At 37.4% G+C, this 23,527-nt stretch overlaps 1 protein-coding gene across 3 annotated transcripts in view; it reads right to left on the bottom strand.

Annotated features, from left to right (window-relative positions):
* LOC118703333 (sodium/hydrogen exchanger 9B2) overlaps positions 1-23,527 on the bottom strand; it is a 50,366-nt gene that overhangs the window by 8,500 nt on the left and 18,339 nt on the right. For all 3 annotated transcript variants that reach the window (XM_036410209.2, XM_045570324.1, XM_045570316.1), the window contains exons 4-10: positions 23,295-23,465; positions 19,097-19,239; positions 17,657-17,784; positions 16,295-16,470; positions 9,741-9,847; positions 8,089-8,238; positions 2,686-2,794 (exon numbers count right to left, since the gene is read on the bottom strand). In XM_036410209.2, coding sequence (XP_036266102.1) covers positions 2,686-2,794; positions 8,089-8,238; positions 9,741-9,847; positions 16,295-16,470; positions 17,657-17,784; positions 19,097-19,239; positions 23,295-23,465 — 984 coding nt within the window. The remainder of the gene's footprint in view (positions 1-2,685; positions 2,795-8,088; positions 8,239-9,740; positions 9,848-16,294; positions 16,471-17,656; positions 17,785-19,096; positions 19,240-23,294; positions 23,466-23,527) is intronic.

Genomic DNA, 23,527 nt, shown 5'->3' with positions numbered 1-23,527 from the left:
CAAAAATTAAAAATGGAACTCCCATTTGACATAGTGATGCTACTTCTAGGAATATATCCCAAGAAAACAGAAACACCAGTCAGAAAGGATATATATATATAAGATTTGGAAACAGCCTAAGTGCCCATCAGCAGATGAATGGGTTAGAAAACTGTGGTACGTCTATACAATGGAATACTATGCTGCTGTAAAAAAGAAATTCTTACCATAAAAGGATGGATCTGGAGAGCATTATGATAAGTGAAATAAGCCAGTCAGTGAAAGATAAATACCGCATGATCTCACTCATTTATGGATAATAAAGAACATTACGAACTGTTGAACAAAAATAGAGGCAAATGCCAAAACCGGTTTGGCTCAGTGGTAGAGCGTCAGTCTGCGGACTGAAAGGTCCCAGGTTCAATTCCGGTCAAAGGCATGTACATTGGTTGCGGGCACATCCCCGGTAGGGGGTGTGCAGGAGGCAGCTGGTGGATGTTTCTCTCTCATCGACGTTTCTAGCTCTCTATCCCTCTCTCCTCCTCTCTGTAAAAAATCAATAAAATATATTAAAAAAAAAAAAAGAGGCAAAGAAGCATCAAACAGACTGTCAAACTATAACGGGAAAGTAGGGAAGGGTTGTGGGGAGGGAAGTAAGAGATCAACTGAAGGACTGTATGCATGCATATAAACACAACCAACAGACTCAAGACACTGGGGGCAGGGAGACGAAGGCAAGTGTTGGTGGGTAGGGGAGGCCAGGGGGAGGTTCGTGGAGGGGGAGGGGGAGAAGAGACATATGCACTGCTATTTGTAATACCTTAAACAATAAAATTTGTTTAAAAAGTGGCTTAAAGATCTCCCAATGCTGTTGAGAGCTCAAGTAAAATAAAGAGCGGTGCACTATGCAATATGACCTTCATCAGAGCAGAGTTGGTTGTGTGAAAGGGCAAAAGCTGGTCTGAAATGTATTTTTTATTTTTATAAATGTATTGAATAAAAGAATAAGAATTAAGATGGAAAAGGGGGATATGATTACTTGCCTCTTTGGAAAAGTTGAGAAAAAGGAATAGAGAGGTAGATTAGTAAGTGAGGAGGGAAGTGAAATGGAGAAAGAATAAATTTTAATTGTGTTAAAGTACACATAAATTTACCATCTTAACCATTAAAAAAATATTTTTATTGATTTCAGAGAGGGAGAGGGAGAGATAGAGCTGATGTGAGTCACTGATCAGCTGCTTCCTGCACACCCCCTACTGAGGACCGATCCCACAACCTGGGCATATGCCCTTGACGGGAATCAACCAGAGACCCTTCAGTCTGAAGGCCAATGCTCTATCCACTGAGCCAAACCAGCTAAGGCCATCTTAACCATTTTCAATATACAACTACATGGTACTAAACATTCACATTTTTATGCAACCAATCACTAGATCTTTTCTCCTAAAACCCTGACAACCCTCATTTACTTTCTGTCTCTATGAATTTGACTTTTATTGGACACCTCTATAAGTGAAATCACCCAGTCTGTGTCTTTTTGTGATTGGCTTATTTCAAACAGTATACTGTCCTCATCTACGTCCACCCATGTTGCAGCATGTATTAGAATGAATGAATTTTATTCTAAGATAAGAGAGCTTAAACTCTGTGTAATTTCTGAAGAGGAGAAACCGACAAGTATACAAATGACAAATACATTCAAAGATGCATGAGAAGAATCTATGTGCGAGATCCAGAAGGAGAGGGCAGGGATGAGATCCCTAGGATGGAGGAAGCATATTGTGATGTGAGGAAAGGAGGAAATACAGAGAATATATATGCAAATTAACTTGAAATAGGTACTATGATGAACCAAGAGAGTTTTAATATGGTAGCTTTTAAATGCTTTAAAAAAAAAAGAATGCACAAAAATTTCCATTCCATGGGTACATATTACAGAAATGACTAGTTATCTTTAACATTCTGGCCCTTGATCAGAACAAGGCTAGATGAACACTCAATAGAATAAAAATATTTTAAGGCCTACATTTTTAATAGTAATAATCAGTATTACTTTTCTTTACAATGAGTAATTGTAAAGATATACAACTTACTATCTTAGACTGATAGACATTATTTTCTTTTTTTAATATATCTTATTGATTTTTTTTACAGAGAGGAAGAGAGAGGGATAGAGAGTTAGAAACATCGATGAGAGAGAATCATTGATCAGCTGCCTCCTGCACACCCCCTACTGGGGATGTGCCCGCAACCAAGGTTCTTGCCCTGGACTGGAATCAAACCCGGGACCTCCCAGTCTGCAGGCCAGCACTCTTCCCACTGAGCCAAACCGGTTTCGGCTCTTTTTCTTTTTATTAAACTTTACCTGAGGGTGTTTTTTCCATTGGTTTATAGAGAGAGAAACAACAATGTGAGAGAGACACATTGTTTGGTTGCTTCCCACACTTGCCCGACCAGGGGCTGGGGTTTAAACCTGCAACCAAGGCACATGCCCTTGACCAGAATTGAACCTGCAATTCTGAGGGTCAGCACTCCCATCACGGAGCATCCATCTGGGGCTGACAAACATTATTTTCTAACCAACTACTTTTAAAGCATTATTAACTATAATGTGACAATGGAACTACTGAACATATACCTACTAAAGGTATTTCAACTGAATATGAAAAGTTGATTTTAGCCCAAGTACTACTTTGAAATTCTTACCTACAGTTTCTGGTCTGAGAGATGCAATAGACACCTTTGCTCCAATCAGTCCGAAGAGAAGGGGCTGGAAGATGTCCCAGGCAACTGCAATGATTTTTTGAACCTCTGCCTAAGAAATCAAACACACATATGAATTTTTATTATGTAAAGTTACAAGTTCTAAGAATTTTACTAATTTGATATTTGAGTTTATTTGAGCTGAGATAGGCTTTCCTTCTGTGACATCTATAAATTAAGAGATTAGCTAGAACAGAGCACAAAATTGCACATATTTATAACACAGTTATGATATGAGGTGTTTAATGTTGCTTTGCAAATAGATCTTAATTATAAATATTTCTTATAAAGTAATCTTAGACTACTTCTGAATGCATAATATTTGTGTGTTCACATACTATAATACTTAGTTTTCTTTCATAATTTAAAATTTTAGGTTATTTTAATTTAACACTATGACTTAAATTTCATTTTAGCACATATATCCAGGTACCTCATTATTGCTACATAGGAATCTGTTATGGAAGTACCACAGTTTATTGAATTATTTCTTTATTGATGGACCTCTAAGTTATTTCCAATTTTATTTTATATTTATAAAAAATACCCTTTAAGGACATTTCAAATTGTGCATAAAAATAAAAAATCTACATATACAAAGCTGCCCCAGTTATTAATTTATTGTCCCTTGCCTCCTCTCATTGTTGCTCTGTGGAAAATGGAGCCCCATCCTTTAAACTCTTTAAAATATTTCTCCTTTGCTAGCTAGCACCATGTTAAATTTTGTCAGTAGAGGGCGCCGAAGAGATACTGCCAGAAGAAGGTGCTCTTGCTGGTTTCAGTGGCTCCTCCCACAGGATCCTACAGCACCAGGCTCCTGCAGACCAGGCGGTTTCTCCAGGGCCAGGATCCTTCAGAGCCTGGTGGCCAGCAGCACCCAGTGGCCAGCAGCTTCCCCCAGCCTACTGCTGGGTGATTTCATAGACAACTCCTTGAGCAATATATCTTCCCATGTACCATAGACAGTGGATTTCTTGGAAATTTGGAGGGTAGACTTCCAGCAAATTCTGCTGGCAGGGCACCAGTGACTTCTCTACCATCTAGTATTTTAGAACCCAAGTACTAAACATGGTCTGGATTCTCAGCTCTAGGGGCAGGAGTAGGTGGATTGGTAGTGGTGGGGTGAGGAAGGGATACTCCATCTGAGTCCTAGGGGGTTATAGCTGCTATTCCTATATTCTTTAGGGATCTCTACATCTTACAAGATAATATCTGGTTAACAATAAACTTTCCATATTCCAGTTACTATATGGCTTCTCTTTCCTGACAAGACCTTAAGTACTAACTTTATAACACATAGTGCAAAACCCTAGGATAATATTTACACAATTGACGATAGTAAAACTAAAATGTTTGAAGAAAAAAAAGTGACAAACCAGAAGAAATATCTGTACTATGAATAACAGGATAAGGAGCAATATCCAGTCAATAGGAAAGAAGACATAAAATCCAATAGAAAAATGGGCAGTGCATATTCACAAGTAGCCAAAAAATAAGAAGCTAAAACTCAATAATCAGAGAAACACAAGTTAAAATGATACACCATCTATTTTTGAGGATGGGGGTTATCACATTGGAAAATACACTAAAAAGTTTTAATAATGTGAAGTATTTGTAAAAATTTTAAGGAAATTCTTACTAATTGGTAGGAGAGCAAACTGATAATGCTTTTCTTGGAAGGCAGTTTATCAGTAACCATTACAGTATCAAAGAATTTTCCTTCAACAAATTTTTCAATCAACTAGTAAGAATATATATTTTTAGATGACATTTTTATACTTACACATCTTTAAGGATTTGCAGTTTCATGTATATATAGTATTAAGCAGCTTAACAAAGGAAGATTACATAGTTTCTTTGTTTCTTATTTCTAATGTTTTATTAGGATAAATATTCTATTTACCCCTAGCTTATAATTGTGAAAGGTAGAGATGTGTGGAAGTTGGTTGATTATTTATATAGTTGTATTCTCATATCATGCAAAAAGTTGAATTTTTCACATCATAAGGAATCAAATAATGACTTGGTTTCAAATTCTGCTTCCCACTAGCTGTAAGCTACTTGCTACTCAGCACCTCATTTTTCTCATCTGTAATATCCTTCATTATTTATTGACAATGCCTAGCTCTGCTAATATATTTTCTTATGGCTTTTTCATAATTTCAAAACTAAAGTGAATTGGTTTATAAAGAAAATAGACTCACTGAATAGGCTAAGTATAAAAGAAGATTAGCCCAGAAAAATGAAGACTGTACTGTCCACTGAAAGTTTAGGCCACTTTACAAACATGAATGCACTATTAGTAAGAATATTCAAAAACATTAATTTTTTTCAAATATAAGCAAAATGAGAAAGTTAAGAGAAATAAAGTTTCTTTGTGACTTAAATATCTACTTAAGCTGATCCTTCTCTTCTTAGAGATAAGAATATTTCAAGATTCAGGAGATCCAAATTATGGGGAAAAAATCCCATGACTGCCAAAGTTATCTGAAGAAGCACTGGATTTGAAAATAGATTTTAAAAATACACCAAAGAGGTTTTGTGAAGGTGAGTGCTTTTGAATACAACAAATGGCAAGATTAATGATTATATAAAAAACCAAACAGAAAAGTATAAAATAATGTTCTAAAACTATCAGGCATAAATTAAATTTTATAAAATATTTGAGTTTTTCAAAATACAAGTCAACAATATTGCTATGGCACTGTTGAGGTTACAAATGTTCAATTTCCATTTTCCCACATAAGAGTCCCAACAGTTCTTTAGATGTTATTATTTTCTTCAAATTTACAGTTAAGAAAACTGAGTATTAGAGAGGGAAGTGACTTTTTGGGGAGGGGGAGACTTACAGGTAGAGAATAGTAGAATTGGGATTGGAATCCCAATCTCCATATTTTTAATTTTATGTTCTTTTTACTATGCTGCGCTGCTCTGGAAGTAGGTATAAAAATAATATGGGCTATTATTTACTGAGTGCATTCTATGATTAAGCACTTTGCTTTATAGAGATTATTTAACTTAGTCCTCCAATGTAGTTGTTGCTGCTGTCTCTCCCCACTCCTGAGATACAGAATTTGAGGACTGAGCAGTTAGATTACTTGTATGTGATCATATAGGTACAAATTTGTACAGGTGAGATTAGCCTGTCAGAGCTCTTGACCTTATGCTATATTCCAGACCAAGGGAGAAAAGAAGTCCAAAATCTGGACACACTGGACTGGTATCTTCAGAATTAAGAACTCTCCTGAGTACTAAACTACAAAAGGTATGCAGAGTGCCTGCCACATGATTGTTCAATGAAGATTTGTTTCCTTTCCTTTCTTCATGGAATCATATTGATTATACAGACACTCCTTGATTTATGATGCGATTATGTCCCAATATATCCATCAGCGTTGAAAATACATTTAATGCACTTAACTTCCTAAACATCATAGGTTAGCCTAGCCTACCTTAAATGTGCTCAGGACACTTAGTTTAGCAATTATCTTTAGTTTCTCCTTAAGAGTAATTGTCTTTTGCTTCTTCTCAACAGAAGCAAGAAACACAGATGGGCATTTTGTTGGCATGATGGGATACAAAAACATAACACAATATTCAAAAATGCTGGCACACAGCACTCGGGAGTATTGGTTGTTTGCTCATGATCCTGTGCTGTTTGGGAGCTGAGACCCACTGCCACTGCTCAGCATCAGAAAAAGTATCTAGTATCAGACTGCATATCGCTAGCCCAGGTAAAGATCAAAACTCAAAACTGCACCTAGAGTTTCTACTGAAGGTGTCCTGCTTCAGCACCATCATCGTAAAGTCAAAAAATCCAAAGTTGAACCACTGTGAGTCAGGGACCCTCTGTAGTCTAAAGGTGTGTTCTCATCCTGGCTCTGCCACTTAGCATCTTTGTGACCTTGGACAATCTGTCTAATATCTCTAAGCCTCCATGTCCTCATCTGCAAAGTGGGTGAAATATATATTTGTCAAGACTATTGTAAAAAATAAATGCAATGACATATGGAAGATTTTACCCGCATAATAAAGAGATTTTTAAGAAAAAAAGCTATTGAGGAAAGGCCATAAGTGACTTATAGATCTCACCACATAAAAATATCATTTGTATGTTAAAAATGAACTACAAATCATCTATATGTATGTATATTAGTATATCTTACAGATCAACAGTCAATGCATTAGACTTCAGAAGAAACTGGACAAAAGATTGATATCAAAGAAAAGAAAAAAATACAAGTGATTATATATATATATATATATATATATATATATATATGAAAAAGTATTCAATTTTACTGCTAATTAAAGAAACAGAAAACAAGATACTACTTTTTACCTATCAGTATGGTACCGCCTTAATAAAAGAGTAAATTGATACTATCAGAATGACAGTCAATAATGTTGTAATAATCATGCACAGTGTCTAGTGGGTTCAGGAAATATAGAGGGAAATACTTTGTAAAGTACCTGGTTATCTAGACACTATGCTGTATACCTGAAACTAGCACAAAAATAACACACATCTAAACTGTAATTGAAAAGTAAAATTAAAAAAGTAGCAATGTACTTCCTCTTTCATAGAGCAGACTTTTTTTCTAGAAATTTACCCTGTAGATTAACTCAAAGATATGTATATTTTGTTGATTTAAAGGTACACATTTCTTCACATTTAAACATTTCTGAAATTAGGATGCCATGTCATAGTTTAACTGCAACATTCTTTTTCTTTCTTCTTAGACTTGGCAGTGTCTTAGAGTTTATAAAATATGGTATATATAAGGATTTGTTTGTTTGTTTGTTTAGCAGAAAACAGGAAACAATCTAAATGTTTGTGAGTAGAAGACTGGTTTAATAAAGTATAATGCAGTTATACAATGCAATACTCTAGAGCACATGTGTCAAACACAAGGCCCGCGGGCCAAATCCGTCCCGCCAGGCCTTGCAATGTGGCCCGCACCGCGCTGTCATCACTGCACTCCGCTGCGTTTCCATCACAATGACAGTTTATGACTGTTCAGTAAACCATTCGGCCCGCGATTTAGGCTGGATTTTAGATTTTGGCCCCTTCTCTGATTGAGTTCGACACCCCTACGTCTAGAGCCTTTACAAAGAATAAGGAAGGCATCAGGGGAATGTGACCAAGATATATTTCAAGTTATAGACCAGTATGTAAAGGGAAAAAAGGAATGTGTGTGTGTACATTTGGGCATACATTTATCTCTGCATAGAAAATAGCTTTTATGCTAAAATAATTTTATTAACCTGATGTTAAGAAAGTATCTGGAAAGAAAAATTAATCTAGTCAGTAAGTAGTTATGAGAAGAACAGAATGAAATGCACCTTTTTGCTGGCCCATCCCCGGCCTGCAAGGAAAGCCATCACCAATGTGCAGAGTCCTCCCGACCCAGGGAAACCAAAGTACATGCTGCTGAACACCGCTAGCACAGCGAGCCCCAGGACAAGGAAGGCTCTCTTCCATACAAGTTTGCTCTGGAGAAGAAAAAAGGTTGATTAGCCCAATTATTTCATATTACTGATTTTTTTCATCTTCAAGACTTACTTACCCCATGGGCATTTTGTAAAGGATAAAGATAGGACATATCTATCATTTTTATTATAGATATTCTCTATTTATTCTTTAATGTGATGCTCTCCTGGTTTTTCTTTCTAAATACCAAGAAACTTTAAGAGGCTATAGACTGAGTTGTATTGAGTTTTATTTTTGTTGTTGATTTTTAAAGTCTAAGAAATGTGTACCTCTTTCCCTTTACTTTTTGCTATTCAGCCTTTAAAACTTTGTGTTAACATTAGAAGGAGAGAGGGTCTTTAAGAATGCTTGACTTGGAGGCATGCCGACTCTGGAGGTGAAATAACTAATTCCCTACTGCACTGCAGTCTAGCTATGTGACCTTCTTCGAGTCACTTCTTCCTAAGCTTTGACTTCCTTGTCAATAAAAGGGTTGTATAAATAGTATTCACATCATAGGTTACCAGGGGATTGCACTAGATCAGAGCTTCCCAACAGAACGGTCAGTGATGATGGAAATGTATGTATCTGCACGGTCTATGGAAGTGTCTATATCAGCTAGTGGCTGCCATATGGAACAGATTGAACTTTATTGAACTTACCATATCATTTTACACACAATTTTACAGACATTTTTCTCTTTATTTTGTTGTGTAATCAGAAAAATCTTGTCATTTTCTTTTTGCAATCAAAAAAATCTTTTACAAGATTTTTTACAATGACCTGTTACAAAACAATTTTACTAGGAGTTTTATGGAGTATAATATAAATTCAAATCAACATACTGGAAATAGAAATATTAATCTTCTTACTTAAATTTCTACTTTAGTTATTTCTAATCGCATTCGGAATACTTTGAAATCTTCAAAATGCCAATACATATAGAAAATTTTTTTTTTAAATTTATTTATCCTAAGGAACTTAGGATGATAATCATTAAGAAATCATTGTGAACAATAAAGAACTTTGATTTCCTTGGTTAGAAATATTGGACTATATTGTAATGAAACATTAAGGTCTATTTGATAGAATATCGAATCTAAGGTATTTTGATATTAAAAAGGAGGCTCAAACAGTTACTTTATATCTTAATTTAGTTGAATATTATGAATAATAATTAAAAACAAATAGACACAAATAGAAATAAAGTTAAAATAAATTAATTTTTAAAAATTAAAAATGTGCATATAATTTTTTAAAATTAAAAACTTGGAATTGTTACTAGTTTTACAGCAAAACTTGAAATGTGCAGACTAAAAGTTGAGAAAAACTTTCAGGACTCCATTAAAATCTTATGCATTCAGTCCTCTTCATAAAGCTCATGGACAGCACTGTGAGAGCAATCAACAGTATGAAATGGGGGAATTGTCTAAGTCCCGCCTTTCATTTCCGCTTTGAAGGAAGTGTTCCATGTTCTTTCAATGACACTTTAGAGCACAACTTTCTCACAGATTATTTCTTTTACCTGGTCACTGCTAGGAAAGTACTGAATGAAAAATCCGAGAAGGGATCCAGTTGCCACACCAATTAACACCTCCAAAACTCCTCTGAAGACATTAAAAATGGTGGAACCTTAAAAACACATAAAAAGGAAAATTTCAGACAAAACTCTAAATCCACAACAGATTTGACTTTAAACATCAACATAAAACATCAAATTACCGTATTTTTCGGACCATAAGACGCTCCGGACCATAAGACGCACCAGTTTTTAGAGAAGGGAAATGAAGAAAAAAAGATTCTGAAACAAATAGTGTCCTAAAATATTTTATGTGCATTAAAACCCAACATCACAGTCATAAACACATGTAATCAACCCTGTAAAGTAAACCACAGCATTTAGAACCATTTTAGAGCCGGGCAAGCACACAGAGACCACACAGAGCCGGGCAAGTAAAAAAACTTTTTTTTTTAAGTATATGTGTAGGCTATATTTGGACCATAAGACGCAGGGACTTTTTCCCCCCACTTCTGGGGGGAAAAAAGTGCGTCTTATGGTCCGAAAAATACGGTACATTGAAGAAAGACTTTACAGTTATTTTCTGACTGCATTCTTAAGTACAGGGTATCAACAAAAAATGTATACATTCTTTGAGTGATTATAAAGTCAGTGATTATTAACATACAGTTCATTTTCAAAATTTAAAAGAATCTACAGCAATGAATAATTTTTTTGTCAGTCTGTTTTTAAACTGATGACCATTCTAGTCTTAATGTTCTACTTTAAGTAAAATAGTAATTTGAAGCAATGGGATCGAAAACATTAAGAATCATTTCCTTTTATTTGTGTGCTCTCAATTAGTCGACTGTTGCTGTTTGTTTGTTTGTTTGTTTTTAACCATGCACTTTTTTATTTTTATTTGTTAAATATATTTTATTGATTTTTTACAGAGAGGAAGGCATAGGGATAGAGTTAGAAACATCAATGAGAAAGAAACATCGATCAGCTGCCTCCTGCTCACCCCCTGCTGGGGATGTGCCCACAACCAAAGTACATGCCCTTGACTGGAATTGAACCTGAGACCCTTCAGTCGGCAGGCTGACGCTCTATCCACTGAGCCAAACCGGTTAGGGCTTAACTCTAAACTTTATCTTTAATATATTACAAAAAAAAAAGTCCAGTGGCACTTTAGGATAAATTTTTTGTTTGTTTCAAATCAGTTTAACCCCAAAAGGAGTAAAAATTAAGTGAGTTAAAGTGTATATACATTTTTTTGGGACACCCTATATATGTGAATTATAATGTCTAATAGATCTGTCTTATAAGAGAGGTATGTATATGTAGTAGATACATTTCAAAGCAGACATAAGCTATGACTTGTCTACTGCCATAACAATTTATTAAAGAGGCCAAGAAAACATGAAAGGTAAAATTCATGATTCAGAGATAATTTGTTCTGCTATATTATATGCATAGGCTAGGTACACAGACAGATCTAGTTTTCAAATTGCCATTTGAGAGCCTTATTTTTTTTTTAATAATAAGTGTACATTAATTTTAAGTAGCTCTGATATGTATAGAATACAGCAATTTAAGAATCTGGCAATTAAAATTAAGACTCTTTTCTTACCACAATGAGTGTAAGGGATGTACCCCTTCTCAAATGTTTATTCAAAAAGTAAATCTGAAAAGAAAGTCCTGGGATGTAAAGTACAGCATTGAAACTATAGTCAATAGTATTGTAATAATTATGTGTGGTGTCAGCTGAATACATGAATTATCGGGAGGATCACTTTGTATTTATATCATTGCCTAGCTATTAGGCTGTACACCTGAAACTGATATAAAATAACACTGAATGGCCAACTGTAATTGAAAAATAAAATTTAAAAAATTATTTTTGAAATTACCCTTAGAAGTCTAGCTTCTTTGAAATATCATAATAGGGAGAGGTGAGTAGAACTATATTTTCCACCACAGCATAAAAGATTTAGGACACTTCAATGAAACAAATCTCTGCTAACATATTGTACAAAAAATTATATTAAAATTGCTCAACACATAAAGCCTTTCTTCAACACTATCCTCAGAATAAATGTACTAATGAGTTATTGTGGTTTCTTGTTATTCTTGAAGGATACAGAATAAGCTGCCCCAAAATATGCTACTTTGGCATAAGGTTGTTTTGAGCTGACAAGAAAGATTCACAAAAAGTTTCTGTACTCCCTGTATTTGGTTCAAAGCTGGCTATAAATCTGTAAAGATGTCCCTCTCCCCTTTCTACCAGGAAGGACAGACATAACCATTGGCACAACCGGGGACTCTCATAAGCTCAGAGATGGCACCAGAGGAATCTACATAACATTTTTTGCTAAGACCAGCCTTCATCTACCATTAATTTTCTCATATAGTTGCCTTTCCATAATTTGCTGCCCTAAAAACTCAAAAGTTCTTATCCTTTGTCTGGAAATTCTCTACAAAATTACTGTTGTTTTGCTAAGGTGCCACATAAGCCCAAGTTCTAACCACTCCTTTGAGATACTCATCATTGAGTACTCCCATGTATAGGTAGCACAATGCACATGCTAATAAACTGTTTTTCTCTTGTTAATCTATTTTTTTATTTGTTTGTTTGTTTTTGTTTTTGTTTTTTGTCAGTCTAATTTACAGGGCCCCAGACAAGAAACCTAAAATGGGTAGCGGGAAACCAGTTTTTCTTCTCCTACAGTTTCAATCATCTCTCTTATTTAAAAATGTGATACCTTTTAGTAATTTTATTTAGTTCAGACAACTCTCTGTTAGGCAAAGTATGACTGTCAAAAGTATGTGATAATAACATATATCTTGACCTATTACAGTAAATAATCTACTATAAATGTGTAGAAAGAGCCAATGACTTTCACTCTCTTATATAGTAAAGTTGTTTAAAAAAAAAAAAAAAAAAGACTTCTTGGGCCCACCTCTGAAAATTCTGATTCAGTAGGTCTGTCAAGGTTTGGGATCCACATTTTAAAGAGGCTCCAGATAGTTACCATCCAAAAGGTCTAAGGACCACTTGTCTGGGAACACGTAGAGGGAATGCAGCATTGTCAACATGGAAGGTTTTTAAGCTGTCCACAGCCTCCAACCCCCCAGATTCTGAACATCCAAGGAGACCCTCCCCTATTGCTATTGTTAAAGAGAAAACCATAGGACTACAATGGTGTTACTTGTGCTAAAGTCCATGATATCAAACCTAGATTTAATAACTGATCTAACTGCAGTTTCAACATCTCTCAGAAATACAATCTTATTCATAAGCAATCTGCATGATAAAAATTCTGTCTTCCACCCCACACCCCAAAAGACATTTTATTTTAAAAATAATCCTTTCTTTTCTTTTGTTAAATCTCCTTTCTTTTTATGACAACTTCCATTTTGTACAACCCCATAGAGTTTCTCCTAGTTGCTAGATGGGATGCTACCTGATTCATGAATCACATAATAAGGCCGATTAGATGTTCAAGTTTACTTGGTTGATGTATTTTTTTAACACTCCAAAGTTGTGTTTTCTATTCCCATAGGTTTTGATTTAACTGGTCTAAGGTAGAGCCCATATATGAATTTTTTTTTTTTTAATTCCCCCACTCCCTATGTAATTCTAGTGTGGACAAAAAGTAACCTCATACTAAACCTGACAAACTCAGGAGAGGCCTGCATGGCAGATCTTACAAACTCAGAGACCAGATAGTAACCACATAGGATGGTCTGAATAAAAAAAACTCCTAATTAAAAGTGTGTTATGGTGTTTAGTCACATCCTTTGCCTGTAGCTTCCTTGACAAATGTCAGTCTTTACCCTGATGAGCTTATTGTCTTTTTCCATCTAAGATAACATACCTTGGCAACATCAGAGTAATCTCATTTTCCAGCTCTCTCAGAATACAACCTCCCATCAGATCACAAGCCCCTCATTGTTATCTTGTTCCTGGCATACTATCTTTGTGCACTGTAAGTGTTAATAGTTGACTATCCTAGACAACTAAGATGGTGGCATAGGTAAATACCTGAACTAGCTGCCACGCAAAACCACATCAAAACTACGACTAAAATACAAAATGGATAGCATACAGAACCACTGGAAGGCTGGCTGAGTGGAAATTCTACAACTAGAAGGAGAGAGAAAAGCACATCGAATCCAGTAGGAGGTGCGAAGGTGTGGAACTATGAAGGTATGGAGGCGAGCAAGAAAGGGGCTGGAAACTGGATATGCTGTTGTTTTTTTCAATTGGGAGGGAAATACAAGCTCCCAAACGCTCTGAATTCCAGTTCCGGCCAAGACTCTGGGGACCCAGACTCATATGGAGAGAAACTGGATTGTCCGGCATTGGGCCAGAATGCAAGGGAAGCTTTCTCTCAGAGCTGCTTGCAGCGATCATTGTTCCTGCATGGTGCCGCAGGACACAGACACCTGGGAGCCTCTTCAGGGTAGGGCTGATGGGCAGCCATTGCTATTTGCTCCGCCCTGGTGATTCTCTGAGACCCTGCCCACCCAATTTACAACCCCACCCAAGCTATACACAGAGGCTTTTGCATATGAATGGCCTGGCCTTTTGCAATCTAAAAACCTAACAAACTGATGCTGGGTCAGAGAGCCCCAGAGCTTCCAAAAGAAGGCCCAAGGGTCTAGTGCAGCTTGCATTGTTTCACAGCTGGGCCTCATCTGGGCATCTCCAAACTCTTAACTAAGAGGAGGAATCTGCATATCTCTCTGTAGCTCCTGCTGGGGGGCCTCAGGCAGTGGCTGACTTTGCACCTCCTTGGAGATTCAAGAGCCAGCTTACCAGTGGTCAGTGTGAGACCATACCAGATTATAAATTTCACATCTATAAGAGACACACTCAGGGGGAAGACTCAGTGAGCACCAAAGCCCCACTGAAGCAAATCCTACCCCATAAGGGTGTCTCCAGCACAGAAGTTCTTCCATTATAGACACAACAGTTAGTCACAGCCAATAGTCCTGAAGGTCAATTCCTCCCAGTGATACCAACAGCAATCAAGGCTTAAGTACAAGACTTGCACACAGCCCACAAAGGGATACACCAAGAGTGTCCACCTCACGTAATTAGGGAGACTGAGCCACTGGGCCCGAAACGACACCTAGCACACAAAACCACTCTATCAACTCAGGGAAGCAGCCAAAATGCGGAGACAAAGAGGCAGGTCACAAATAGCAGAGACAAAAATAATAGTTAACTATCCTATGCCCACCAGTAAAAAGAAGTATGTTTTATTCTTTATCCAATATCAGAAATTTCACTGTTTTGCTTTCTTCTGCCTCCCTAATCCACCACCAATGAATTTTATGTAGCATCCTCTTCCCTCACATACGGCTCCTCCTTTGATTCTAATGTATAAAATAAACTGTAAAACCATTTTTCTCTAGAACACTTTCTCAATATGTTCAAATTTTGCTTCTCGGCATTTGTAGTTAGTTTGGCCCAAATAAACACATAAAAATTTTCTGCAGGTTTGGATATTTCTTACATTGACATGTGTGCAGCTGAGGCTGAGAACCATTATTTTAAATGTATATATCAGGAAATCAGCAAGAACATATGTGTATAGGTGCAGCAAGTTAAAATAAAGACAACAGTGTAGATTGAATTTAATAGGTAAAAGGGAATCTTCATTGGTTCTTGAACAAGAAAGTAACATTATGAAAACCATAGTCTGATAAGATTAGTTTACTAATGAGAAATTTCAGGGACTGGGTGTAAGGCAACTGGGGCTTCAGAAGAGGTGAAGTTTTAGGTAATCAGTGTAAATCATATATAACCATAAATGGTTAAGATAACTCCTGGGAGCTGAAACTGGTTTGGCTCAGTGGGTAGTTTGGCCTGCGGATTGAGGGGTCCCAGGTTTTATCCTGGTCAAGGGCATGTATCTTGGTTGCAGGCACATCCCCGATAGGAGTGTGCAAGAGGCAGCTGATAGTTTATTCTCTCTCATTGATGTTTCTAACTCTCTATCTTTCTCTCTTCCTCTCTGTAAAAAATCTATAAAATATTAAAAAAAAAAAAAAAGATAACTCCTGCAGGCTAGAGAGAGAATATGTCATTTTCTAAGGTGTATTCCTTTTTTATTATTACTTAAACTAAAATACATCCATATCAACAATTATCAAGTGTTAATAGGCTATTTATTAAAATTATTGTTGTTAATACTCATAAAATGTTAAAGATGAGAAAACAGAAATTTTTCCTTCCACTTGGAATGTTCTCTGTCATTTGGGCTCATTGAAAAACCTACTCATCCCTTGTGTGAAGTCTCACACAGAAGCTCTTTTCCTTTAAACGTTGCTACTTTGCATCCCCCTTCGTGCACCTCTCATGCTACTTGAGCAGTCTGTATCTAGAGGGCAAAGGTAATAAACCAGGAAGCTCCTGGTCCCCCCCTTAGGTTAGGACCTAACTCTTGGAACTGCTTTCTCTATTTTAATTTGCCTTAACCAATCACCAAGCAAATATGCCACACTTATGTCATCACAATCTGTCTCTAGAGCGCAGAGGACAGCACATGGTGAACTGATGGGTTTACCTGTGGAAAAGGCCATGCCTAAGCACGTGTTGAAGCCAGTGATGGCCAGAATGTCATCGAAGCTGCCAGCTGCCATGAGTAAGGTTGGGATGCCTTTCTCAACACCATAACCTCCTTCCTGCAAAAGGAGCATTGAAGGCACCACGACAGCTGGAGAGACAGCACCTACAACAAAACTAAGCAGGCGGTGCTTCAAACATTTATGGTAGCATCTCTCTCATCATCATTATTATGACATTACAATAACCTCTGCTCTTTTAGACCACACCTAACATAGTCTTTCAAATGGCAATGATGCATCAAATCAGAAACACATACAAGTGCTACAGAACACTTTGCAAACTGTGGCCACAAACCACTCTGCACTGCAAGCACTTCGGTTGCTTAATATATATCTGCACTTATGGATTAATATATATCTTAATATATATCTGCACTTAATATATATCTGCACTAATGGGGTTAGGCTCCAGGCACCTGCCTTTTTAAAAAGATGGCCATGGATCTGTGGATTGGAACCTAGTGATCTCAGGTCTTCTATCGGGGCTTGGCACGTAAAATAAGACAACAGGCTAGGAAGGGGAAGGCCATCCTGACAGATACTAAGAATAGCAGCAGTAGTAATAGAAGGAGCATGTCATAGTGCCTACCATATGCTAAACCCAATTTTAAGCGGTTTGTATATATTAAATAATTTAATCCTCACAACAACCCTATGAGGTAGCTACAATCATTCTGTTTATTTTGCAAATGAAGACATTGAGGCACAGAGAGATCTTAGGTAACTTGCCAAAGATCACACACTGGAAAGTCACAGAGCTGGGACCGAGTCCAGGCAGAATATAGCTCCAGAGTCTTCACCATGAGAAGTAATAACTGACTTCTCACCTACTTATTAGCACCACAATTTTACTCAGCAATTTATATTTATTTACCTCTCCTGGCTCTCAGCCCTCGGAAATAGGAACTGACAGTGCAAGGAAGAGGCAGCAAAATCCCGTATTCACAATAGTCTAGAGGAAAACAGGACCAGGTGATCACTGCTGATGTATCTATGATCCTTTGTGCAGATCCAGCAGCTCTCTCAGCAGCACGAGGTCAGATGTAGGTAAAACGTCTATTACTTCCTCAATCGTATAAATTATTACAAAGTAAAAGTTGGTACTGACAAGGATGTATACTCTATTTTGAAGTTAAAATATATACATGTTGGAATATTAATACTTATAATATTGTGCTACAATATCCATTTTGTATCTTCTGATGTCCTTAAGAAAACGCTATTATGCAGTCTCTTGTATAGAATTAGAGGAAGTTCTGAATATCCATGCATATTTTCATACAACAAGGAAAAATCATTACCCCAGTATAAATGCCCATTGCCACGGTAAACCCAGCAGGAAGTGGGCAAGAAGAGCGGACGTGGATGCCTCCACAAGACAAGGACCCATGGATAATCGCACACAAACACCCTTCAACTTCTTCAGGGCCTGAAATATAAACACAGACACTCTAAAACAATCTGCTAAAGACACACAGGGAAAATGACATTAAATTCTCTTTCTTCAGTATTCAGACCATGTCTGGATCATCATGAAGTTTCCAAGTAATGCATTTCATTTCACAAACATTTCATTGTTCTAAGTGTTTATTTTTATTTTTAATTTTTTTATTTTTTAAAATATAATTTTTTACACAGAGGAAAAGAAGATAGTTAGAAACATTGATGAGAGAGAAACATCAATCAGCTGCCTCTTGCACACCCCCTACTGGGGATGTTCCTGCAACCCAGCTACATGCCCTCGACCGGAATCGAACCTGGGAGACCCTTCAGTCTGCAGGCCAACACTCTATCCATTGAGCCAAACCAGTTTTGGTTGTTCTAAGGGTTTTAGAGATAGCTTATTTAGTTCTTATAGCAACCCACCGTTATTTAGATGTGTTCATCTGAAAAGGCACAAGTTCAAGTGATTTGCCCAAGACCATGAAATTGATTAGTGATGGAGCTAGGTTTGAATCCAGGGAGGCAGCTCACAATCTCCACACCAGTTTAACCTTCTCAGTGTTGGCTTTATGTATAACCTGTAACCCCAGCATGAACCCAGGTTAAAGACTCATCCCCAAGAATATTCATTCTATATTCAAAAACATACATGAATAAAAGCATTTTAGAAAAACACATTTGAGACTCGTTCTATACACCAGGCCGTTTCCTAAGCCAATATTGTTAGTCCTGAACACCTCACCTGTAGAGGGTTTTGTGCATCAAAAATGTGTTTTTTTCTCACTGAAACCAGTTTGACTCAATGGGTAGAGTGTCGGCCTGTGGACTGATAGGTCCCGGGTTCGATTCCGGTCAAGGGCATGTACCTTGGTTGTGGGCACATCCCTAGTAGGGGGTGTGCAGGAGGCAGCTGATCAATGATTCTCTCATCGATGTTTCTAATTCTCTATCTCTCTCTCTTCCTCTCTGTAAAAAAATCAATAGAATATATATATATTTTAAAATGTGGTGTTTCTCTCATGCTTATTACTTAGAACTATGGCCTATATCTCTGTCAGAGAAAGGGAGGGGCTTTACTTTTGGTGCTGCCCAAACAGGCAGTAACTCCACCTTTCTCTAAAAAAGAGTATGGGGACATCTTCTGGGGACAGTTCTGCGTGAAATAAATTCTGTTGTCTTTTTGAGAATGCCATGCAAAGTGTCCACATCCATTTCCTAAAGCTCAGTGACTCTAAATACTTGCAACATTGGAAGAATAACATTCCTAGGCAACAGTGAGACATTTACAACCTCAGTACCTTTGAATCAAGCCCAAGGCCAGCACGAACCAATATGATGGACAGGGCTATGCTTCTCAACGAGGAGGACCACTTGTGCTTGATCTGTACGTTATCATTGATGACAGGAATATTTTTTATGAGAAACCCAGCAAGCAGCATGCCTGGAATGGAGAAATCAAACAACCCTTTAGAGCACATGTGTCAAACACAAGGCCCGCGGGCCAAATCCGTCCCGCCAGGCCTTGCAATGTGGCCCGCACCGCGCTGTCATCACTGCACTCCGCTGCGTTTCCATCACAATGACAGTTTATGACTGTTCAGTAAACCATTTGGCCCGCGATTTAGGCTGGATTTTAGATTTTGGCCCCTTCTCTGATTGAGTTCGACACCCCTACTTTAGATAGTCTCCAAATACAGAAAATACTTTTTGGCCCTGTGGATGTGAGAGAGAACTACTCTGTAATCTCAGGAGCCACTTCCTTTATGTGTAGCCCTCAGATAAAGTTACATTAAACTTTAAGTTAACATTAATATAATAAAGGAAGCAAAGATAAAGCTTTAGAATGCAGAATAAAAGGACAGATTAGAATAATTATTAGAATGACTGAAATTGAAAGAGAGAATAGGAGGCAGTACTAGAAAGTGGGATCAAATATTAAACGTTTTAATAAAATGTCCAATTCAGTCACCACTTTATGTGCAACCACAAGTAGCTCCTGAAATTATTTGCTAAGTCAGATTACCTGAAGTAAATATAAACACCTATCTGGGCTCTATTTTACCTTCAAACAAGATAATTTAATAAAAAACGAAAATCCATAAGCTGCTTTACAAAGGCTTAAAAGTGAGTTATGGTGAATTGGATATTGTTCTATCTTGTCAGCTGGTGCCTCCTTTCATTTAGTCATTAAACATATACCACTGCCTTCAGTATCTGAGACACTGTAGTACAGGCATGTCAAAGTCATGGCCTGTGGGCTGCATGCGGCCCACAATGAGTATTTTTGTGGCCCAGCCAATATAACGGTATGTAAGAAACGTTTTAATAAAAATTCCGTAGCTTAATTTTTATAATATCCTGTTATACATGATTATTAATAACGAACTACAACATTCACTAATGACTGATTGCTATAATCATCTTGCATTCATTTCCCTTATGTGCCTTATGTACAAGCATACCACTTCTCTCCACTAATTCTAGTAGCGAATATTTTAGCAGCCAATTGCCAGGTCATTAGTCTTGGACTGACTTGTTTGGTGTGCGCAACAGGAAGTTTTTTGCTTTGGGAGAACAAGAAAAATAGGTTTATTGGCCTTACACTTATTAATTTGTGCAGTTATTCAGTGTCTGGTAAGTTAATGTTCAAGAAAAAATATTAATTTTTATTAAAATATTCTATTATTTTATGTTAACTATTACTCATTTATTTCAGCCCTTTGTACTTAGCATGTCTCTATCGAAATAAACCTATGTTTCTATGAATATTGAAGCTTTTGTTTTGTTGGGGCCCACATAAACTTAAACCATGTTTATTTGGCCCGTGTTAGCCTTTGAGTTTGACATGCTTGCAATAGTGGGTATACTATATAATCCTATATAATAAAGAAGTAATATACAAATTGACCCTCAACCCATTGTCACAAGATAGCTATGCCCACAGTGTAGGCGGGGTTCCTGTAACAAGCAATGAGCAGGGACCTGATGCTGTGTGGTGGCATCAGGCTGGGGCAGGGAACCTGAGGCTTGATTGGGGGCCTCAGGCCCTGCCCCCCACCCAGTGGGGTTTGACAGGGATGGGGCTGGCCAGGTCTGGATCTCGCACAATGGGGGTGGGACCAGCCGGGTCTGGGTCTCTCATGATTTCGAGGTGCACGCGGGTGGGCAGGGACTTGACTCTGAGTCTTGTGGTGTGCTCCAGACTCTGACAGGAGGAAGATTTTCATATACATTTTACTAATTTTCTTTCATTGCTGACACTTCTATTATAGAGGAAGGGCAAATAGCAATATAAAAATATTTCCTCTAATTAATTCCCTTTTAATGTACACAAATTTTGTGCACTGGATCACTAGTTTGAGATAATGAACAAGGACTCAGTACTGCTTTCAACCTGTAGGGGAGCAAGATGAACTGACAGTCTCAATGTTATGAAAGCATAAGTATGAACTGAGACAGGAGAGGTGAGTTCCAGAGGTCCAAAGAAGGGGAAGGGGAGAAAGGCAGGGTTAGAAGAGCTGAGAAGTTTATGGAAGACACAGAAGTTTCTTCCAAGGTAGGAAGAGAAAGTGGAACACATTTGAGACCTGAAAGTAGTTGAGTGTGACTGAGGTTTCCCACCACCACCACCACCACCCAGTTGCCCTCCCCTGCAGGCCTGATCATCCCCAACTGCCCTCCCTTACAGGCCTGGTCCCTCTCAACTGCCCTCTCCTCCTGGCCTGATTGCCCACATTGCCCTCTCTGCCAGCTATCTTGTGGTGGCCATCTTGTGTCCACTTGGGGATGGCCATCTTGTGTGGGTTAGAGTGACGGTCAATTTGCATATTACTCTTTATTATATAGGATATCCACAGGATAATTCGTAGAAGTGGAAATGTTAGGCTCTAGAGTACAGGTGCATATAACATTTTAATAGGTATTGATGAGTCTTGGGCCAAAAATACTGCACTAACCATACATTTCATTCTATGTCCATAGTTTCTTACTGAAACTTAAAATGTGGATGTAAATCAGTGCTATACATATATATTTTTTAAATATATATATTTTTATTAATTTCACAGAGAAAGGGAGAAAGAAAGAGATAGAAACATCAATGATGAGAGAGAATAATTGATTGGCTGCCTCTTGCATGCCCCACACTGGGAATTAAGCCTGCAACCCAGGCATGTGCCCTTGACCAGAATTGAACCCCAGGCCTTTCAGTCTTCAGGCTACTGCTCTATCCACTGAGCCAGACCAGGTAGGGTAATCATTACTATAATAATTAAAGCATATAACTACTTGAAATCAAAAAGAATAATAATCTTATGAAATCTCAAAAATATCTAATGGGTCGAAGCCGGGTTGGCTCATTAGTGGAGCGTCAGTCTGTGGACTGAAAGGTCCCAGGTTCGATTCTGGTCAAGGGCATGTACCTGGGTTGCAGGCACATCCCCAGCAGGGGGTGTGCAAGAGGCAGCTGGTCAATGTTTCTCTCTCATTGACGTTTCTAGCTCTCTATCTCTCTCCCTTCCTCTCTGTAAAAAAATCAATAAAATATATTTTTAAAAAATCTAATGGAAGGAGGACTTTTTATTCTCCAAATGAATATGAAAACAATTTCCCTGGGACTGTGTTTCCTTTGCCCAAGGTCTGAGTTGATGTGGCCATCTGCTTGTGATATGGCAGGTGTCCTCTTCTTGCCTCTCAGCATATAGGAAAATCTGCCTTGGTTGTAGAGGAAAGAATACCTTCTTTGACAAGGTGTATTTTTCCCCCCTCTCCCCTAATTTGTATGATAGAAATTTTTTTTTTAAATATACAAGAATTATCAACAAAAGGCCACTTTTATTTCAAATACTCCCAAGGTTAGAAGAAAATCCTTATTGAAATAAATTAGCAAATAAATCACTCATATCACTGATGAGTGAGTACTAGAATCACCAGAAATATTGGATGATATTTTTGTTTATTTACATAAATGAATAAGAAGAAAATATGTGTTGGAATCTCACTTGTTTGTCAAAGATGTGAGTGACTTAGAAGATATCAAGTCGTGATTTGTAGCATATGCTGGTTTCTGTCTTATAAATACTTCCATCCTGGCCCATGTTAAGCTATGAACATGATATGATATCACTAAATGTGGAGTTGAAAGAAACAAGCAGTGTCACACCGTTGTGTAGTATTTCCACAATCTCAAGAGCAGCGATAAGGAGAAATATAGCAAAAAGATTTAGGATCAGATTTAGGATCAATTTTAAGTATTTATTGCTCTTGTTTTCAATGCAGATTACTTAACTCTAAGTATTTATAATTTAATTTTTTGAAATCATAATTTTTCACAACGGGCTCACCAAATTTTTCAAAATTTAATTTTCAGTGTTTACTTGTAGCTCAAGCACAGAAAATGCAGAAATAGTTTATTCTTTTATTTCCCAAACTTTGGAAAAACTACTATTCTTAAAACAGGATTTGCATGGAAGAAGACAGGAAGTGTTTAGCACTTACCAAGAAGAGGAGGCAGTGGAGGCAACGTCGGTAACTTGATGAGCCCAAAAAGTTTACCTCCAATGACAGCACAATAGAAAAGGATTATAATCCCAAACAGGTTTCCTCCGGGAAGACATTCACTGCCAGTGATTGACCAAACTACAGCCCACAGGAGAACAACCATGGTCACTGAAATAAACCAGGAAAACGAGTTTCTATTAATAAGTTATTATATGCAGGTTTAAATATAA

Source organism: Pipistrellus kuhlii, unplaced genomic scaffold (genome assembly GCF_014108245.1).
Source record: "Pipistrellus kuhlii isolate mPipKuh1 unplaced genomic scaffold, mPipKuh1.p scaffold_m20_p_1, whole genome shotgun sequence".
In the NCBI taxonomy this organism is placed as follows: Eukaryota; Metazoa; Chordata; class Mammalia; order Chiroptera; family Vespertilionidae; genus Pipistrellus; species Pipistrellus kuhlii.
The sequence above is the reverse complement of the archived record's forward strand: the minus strand, read 5'-3'. Positions and strand labels throughout refer to the sequence as shown.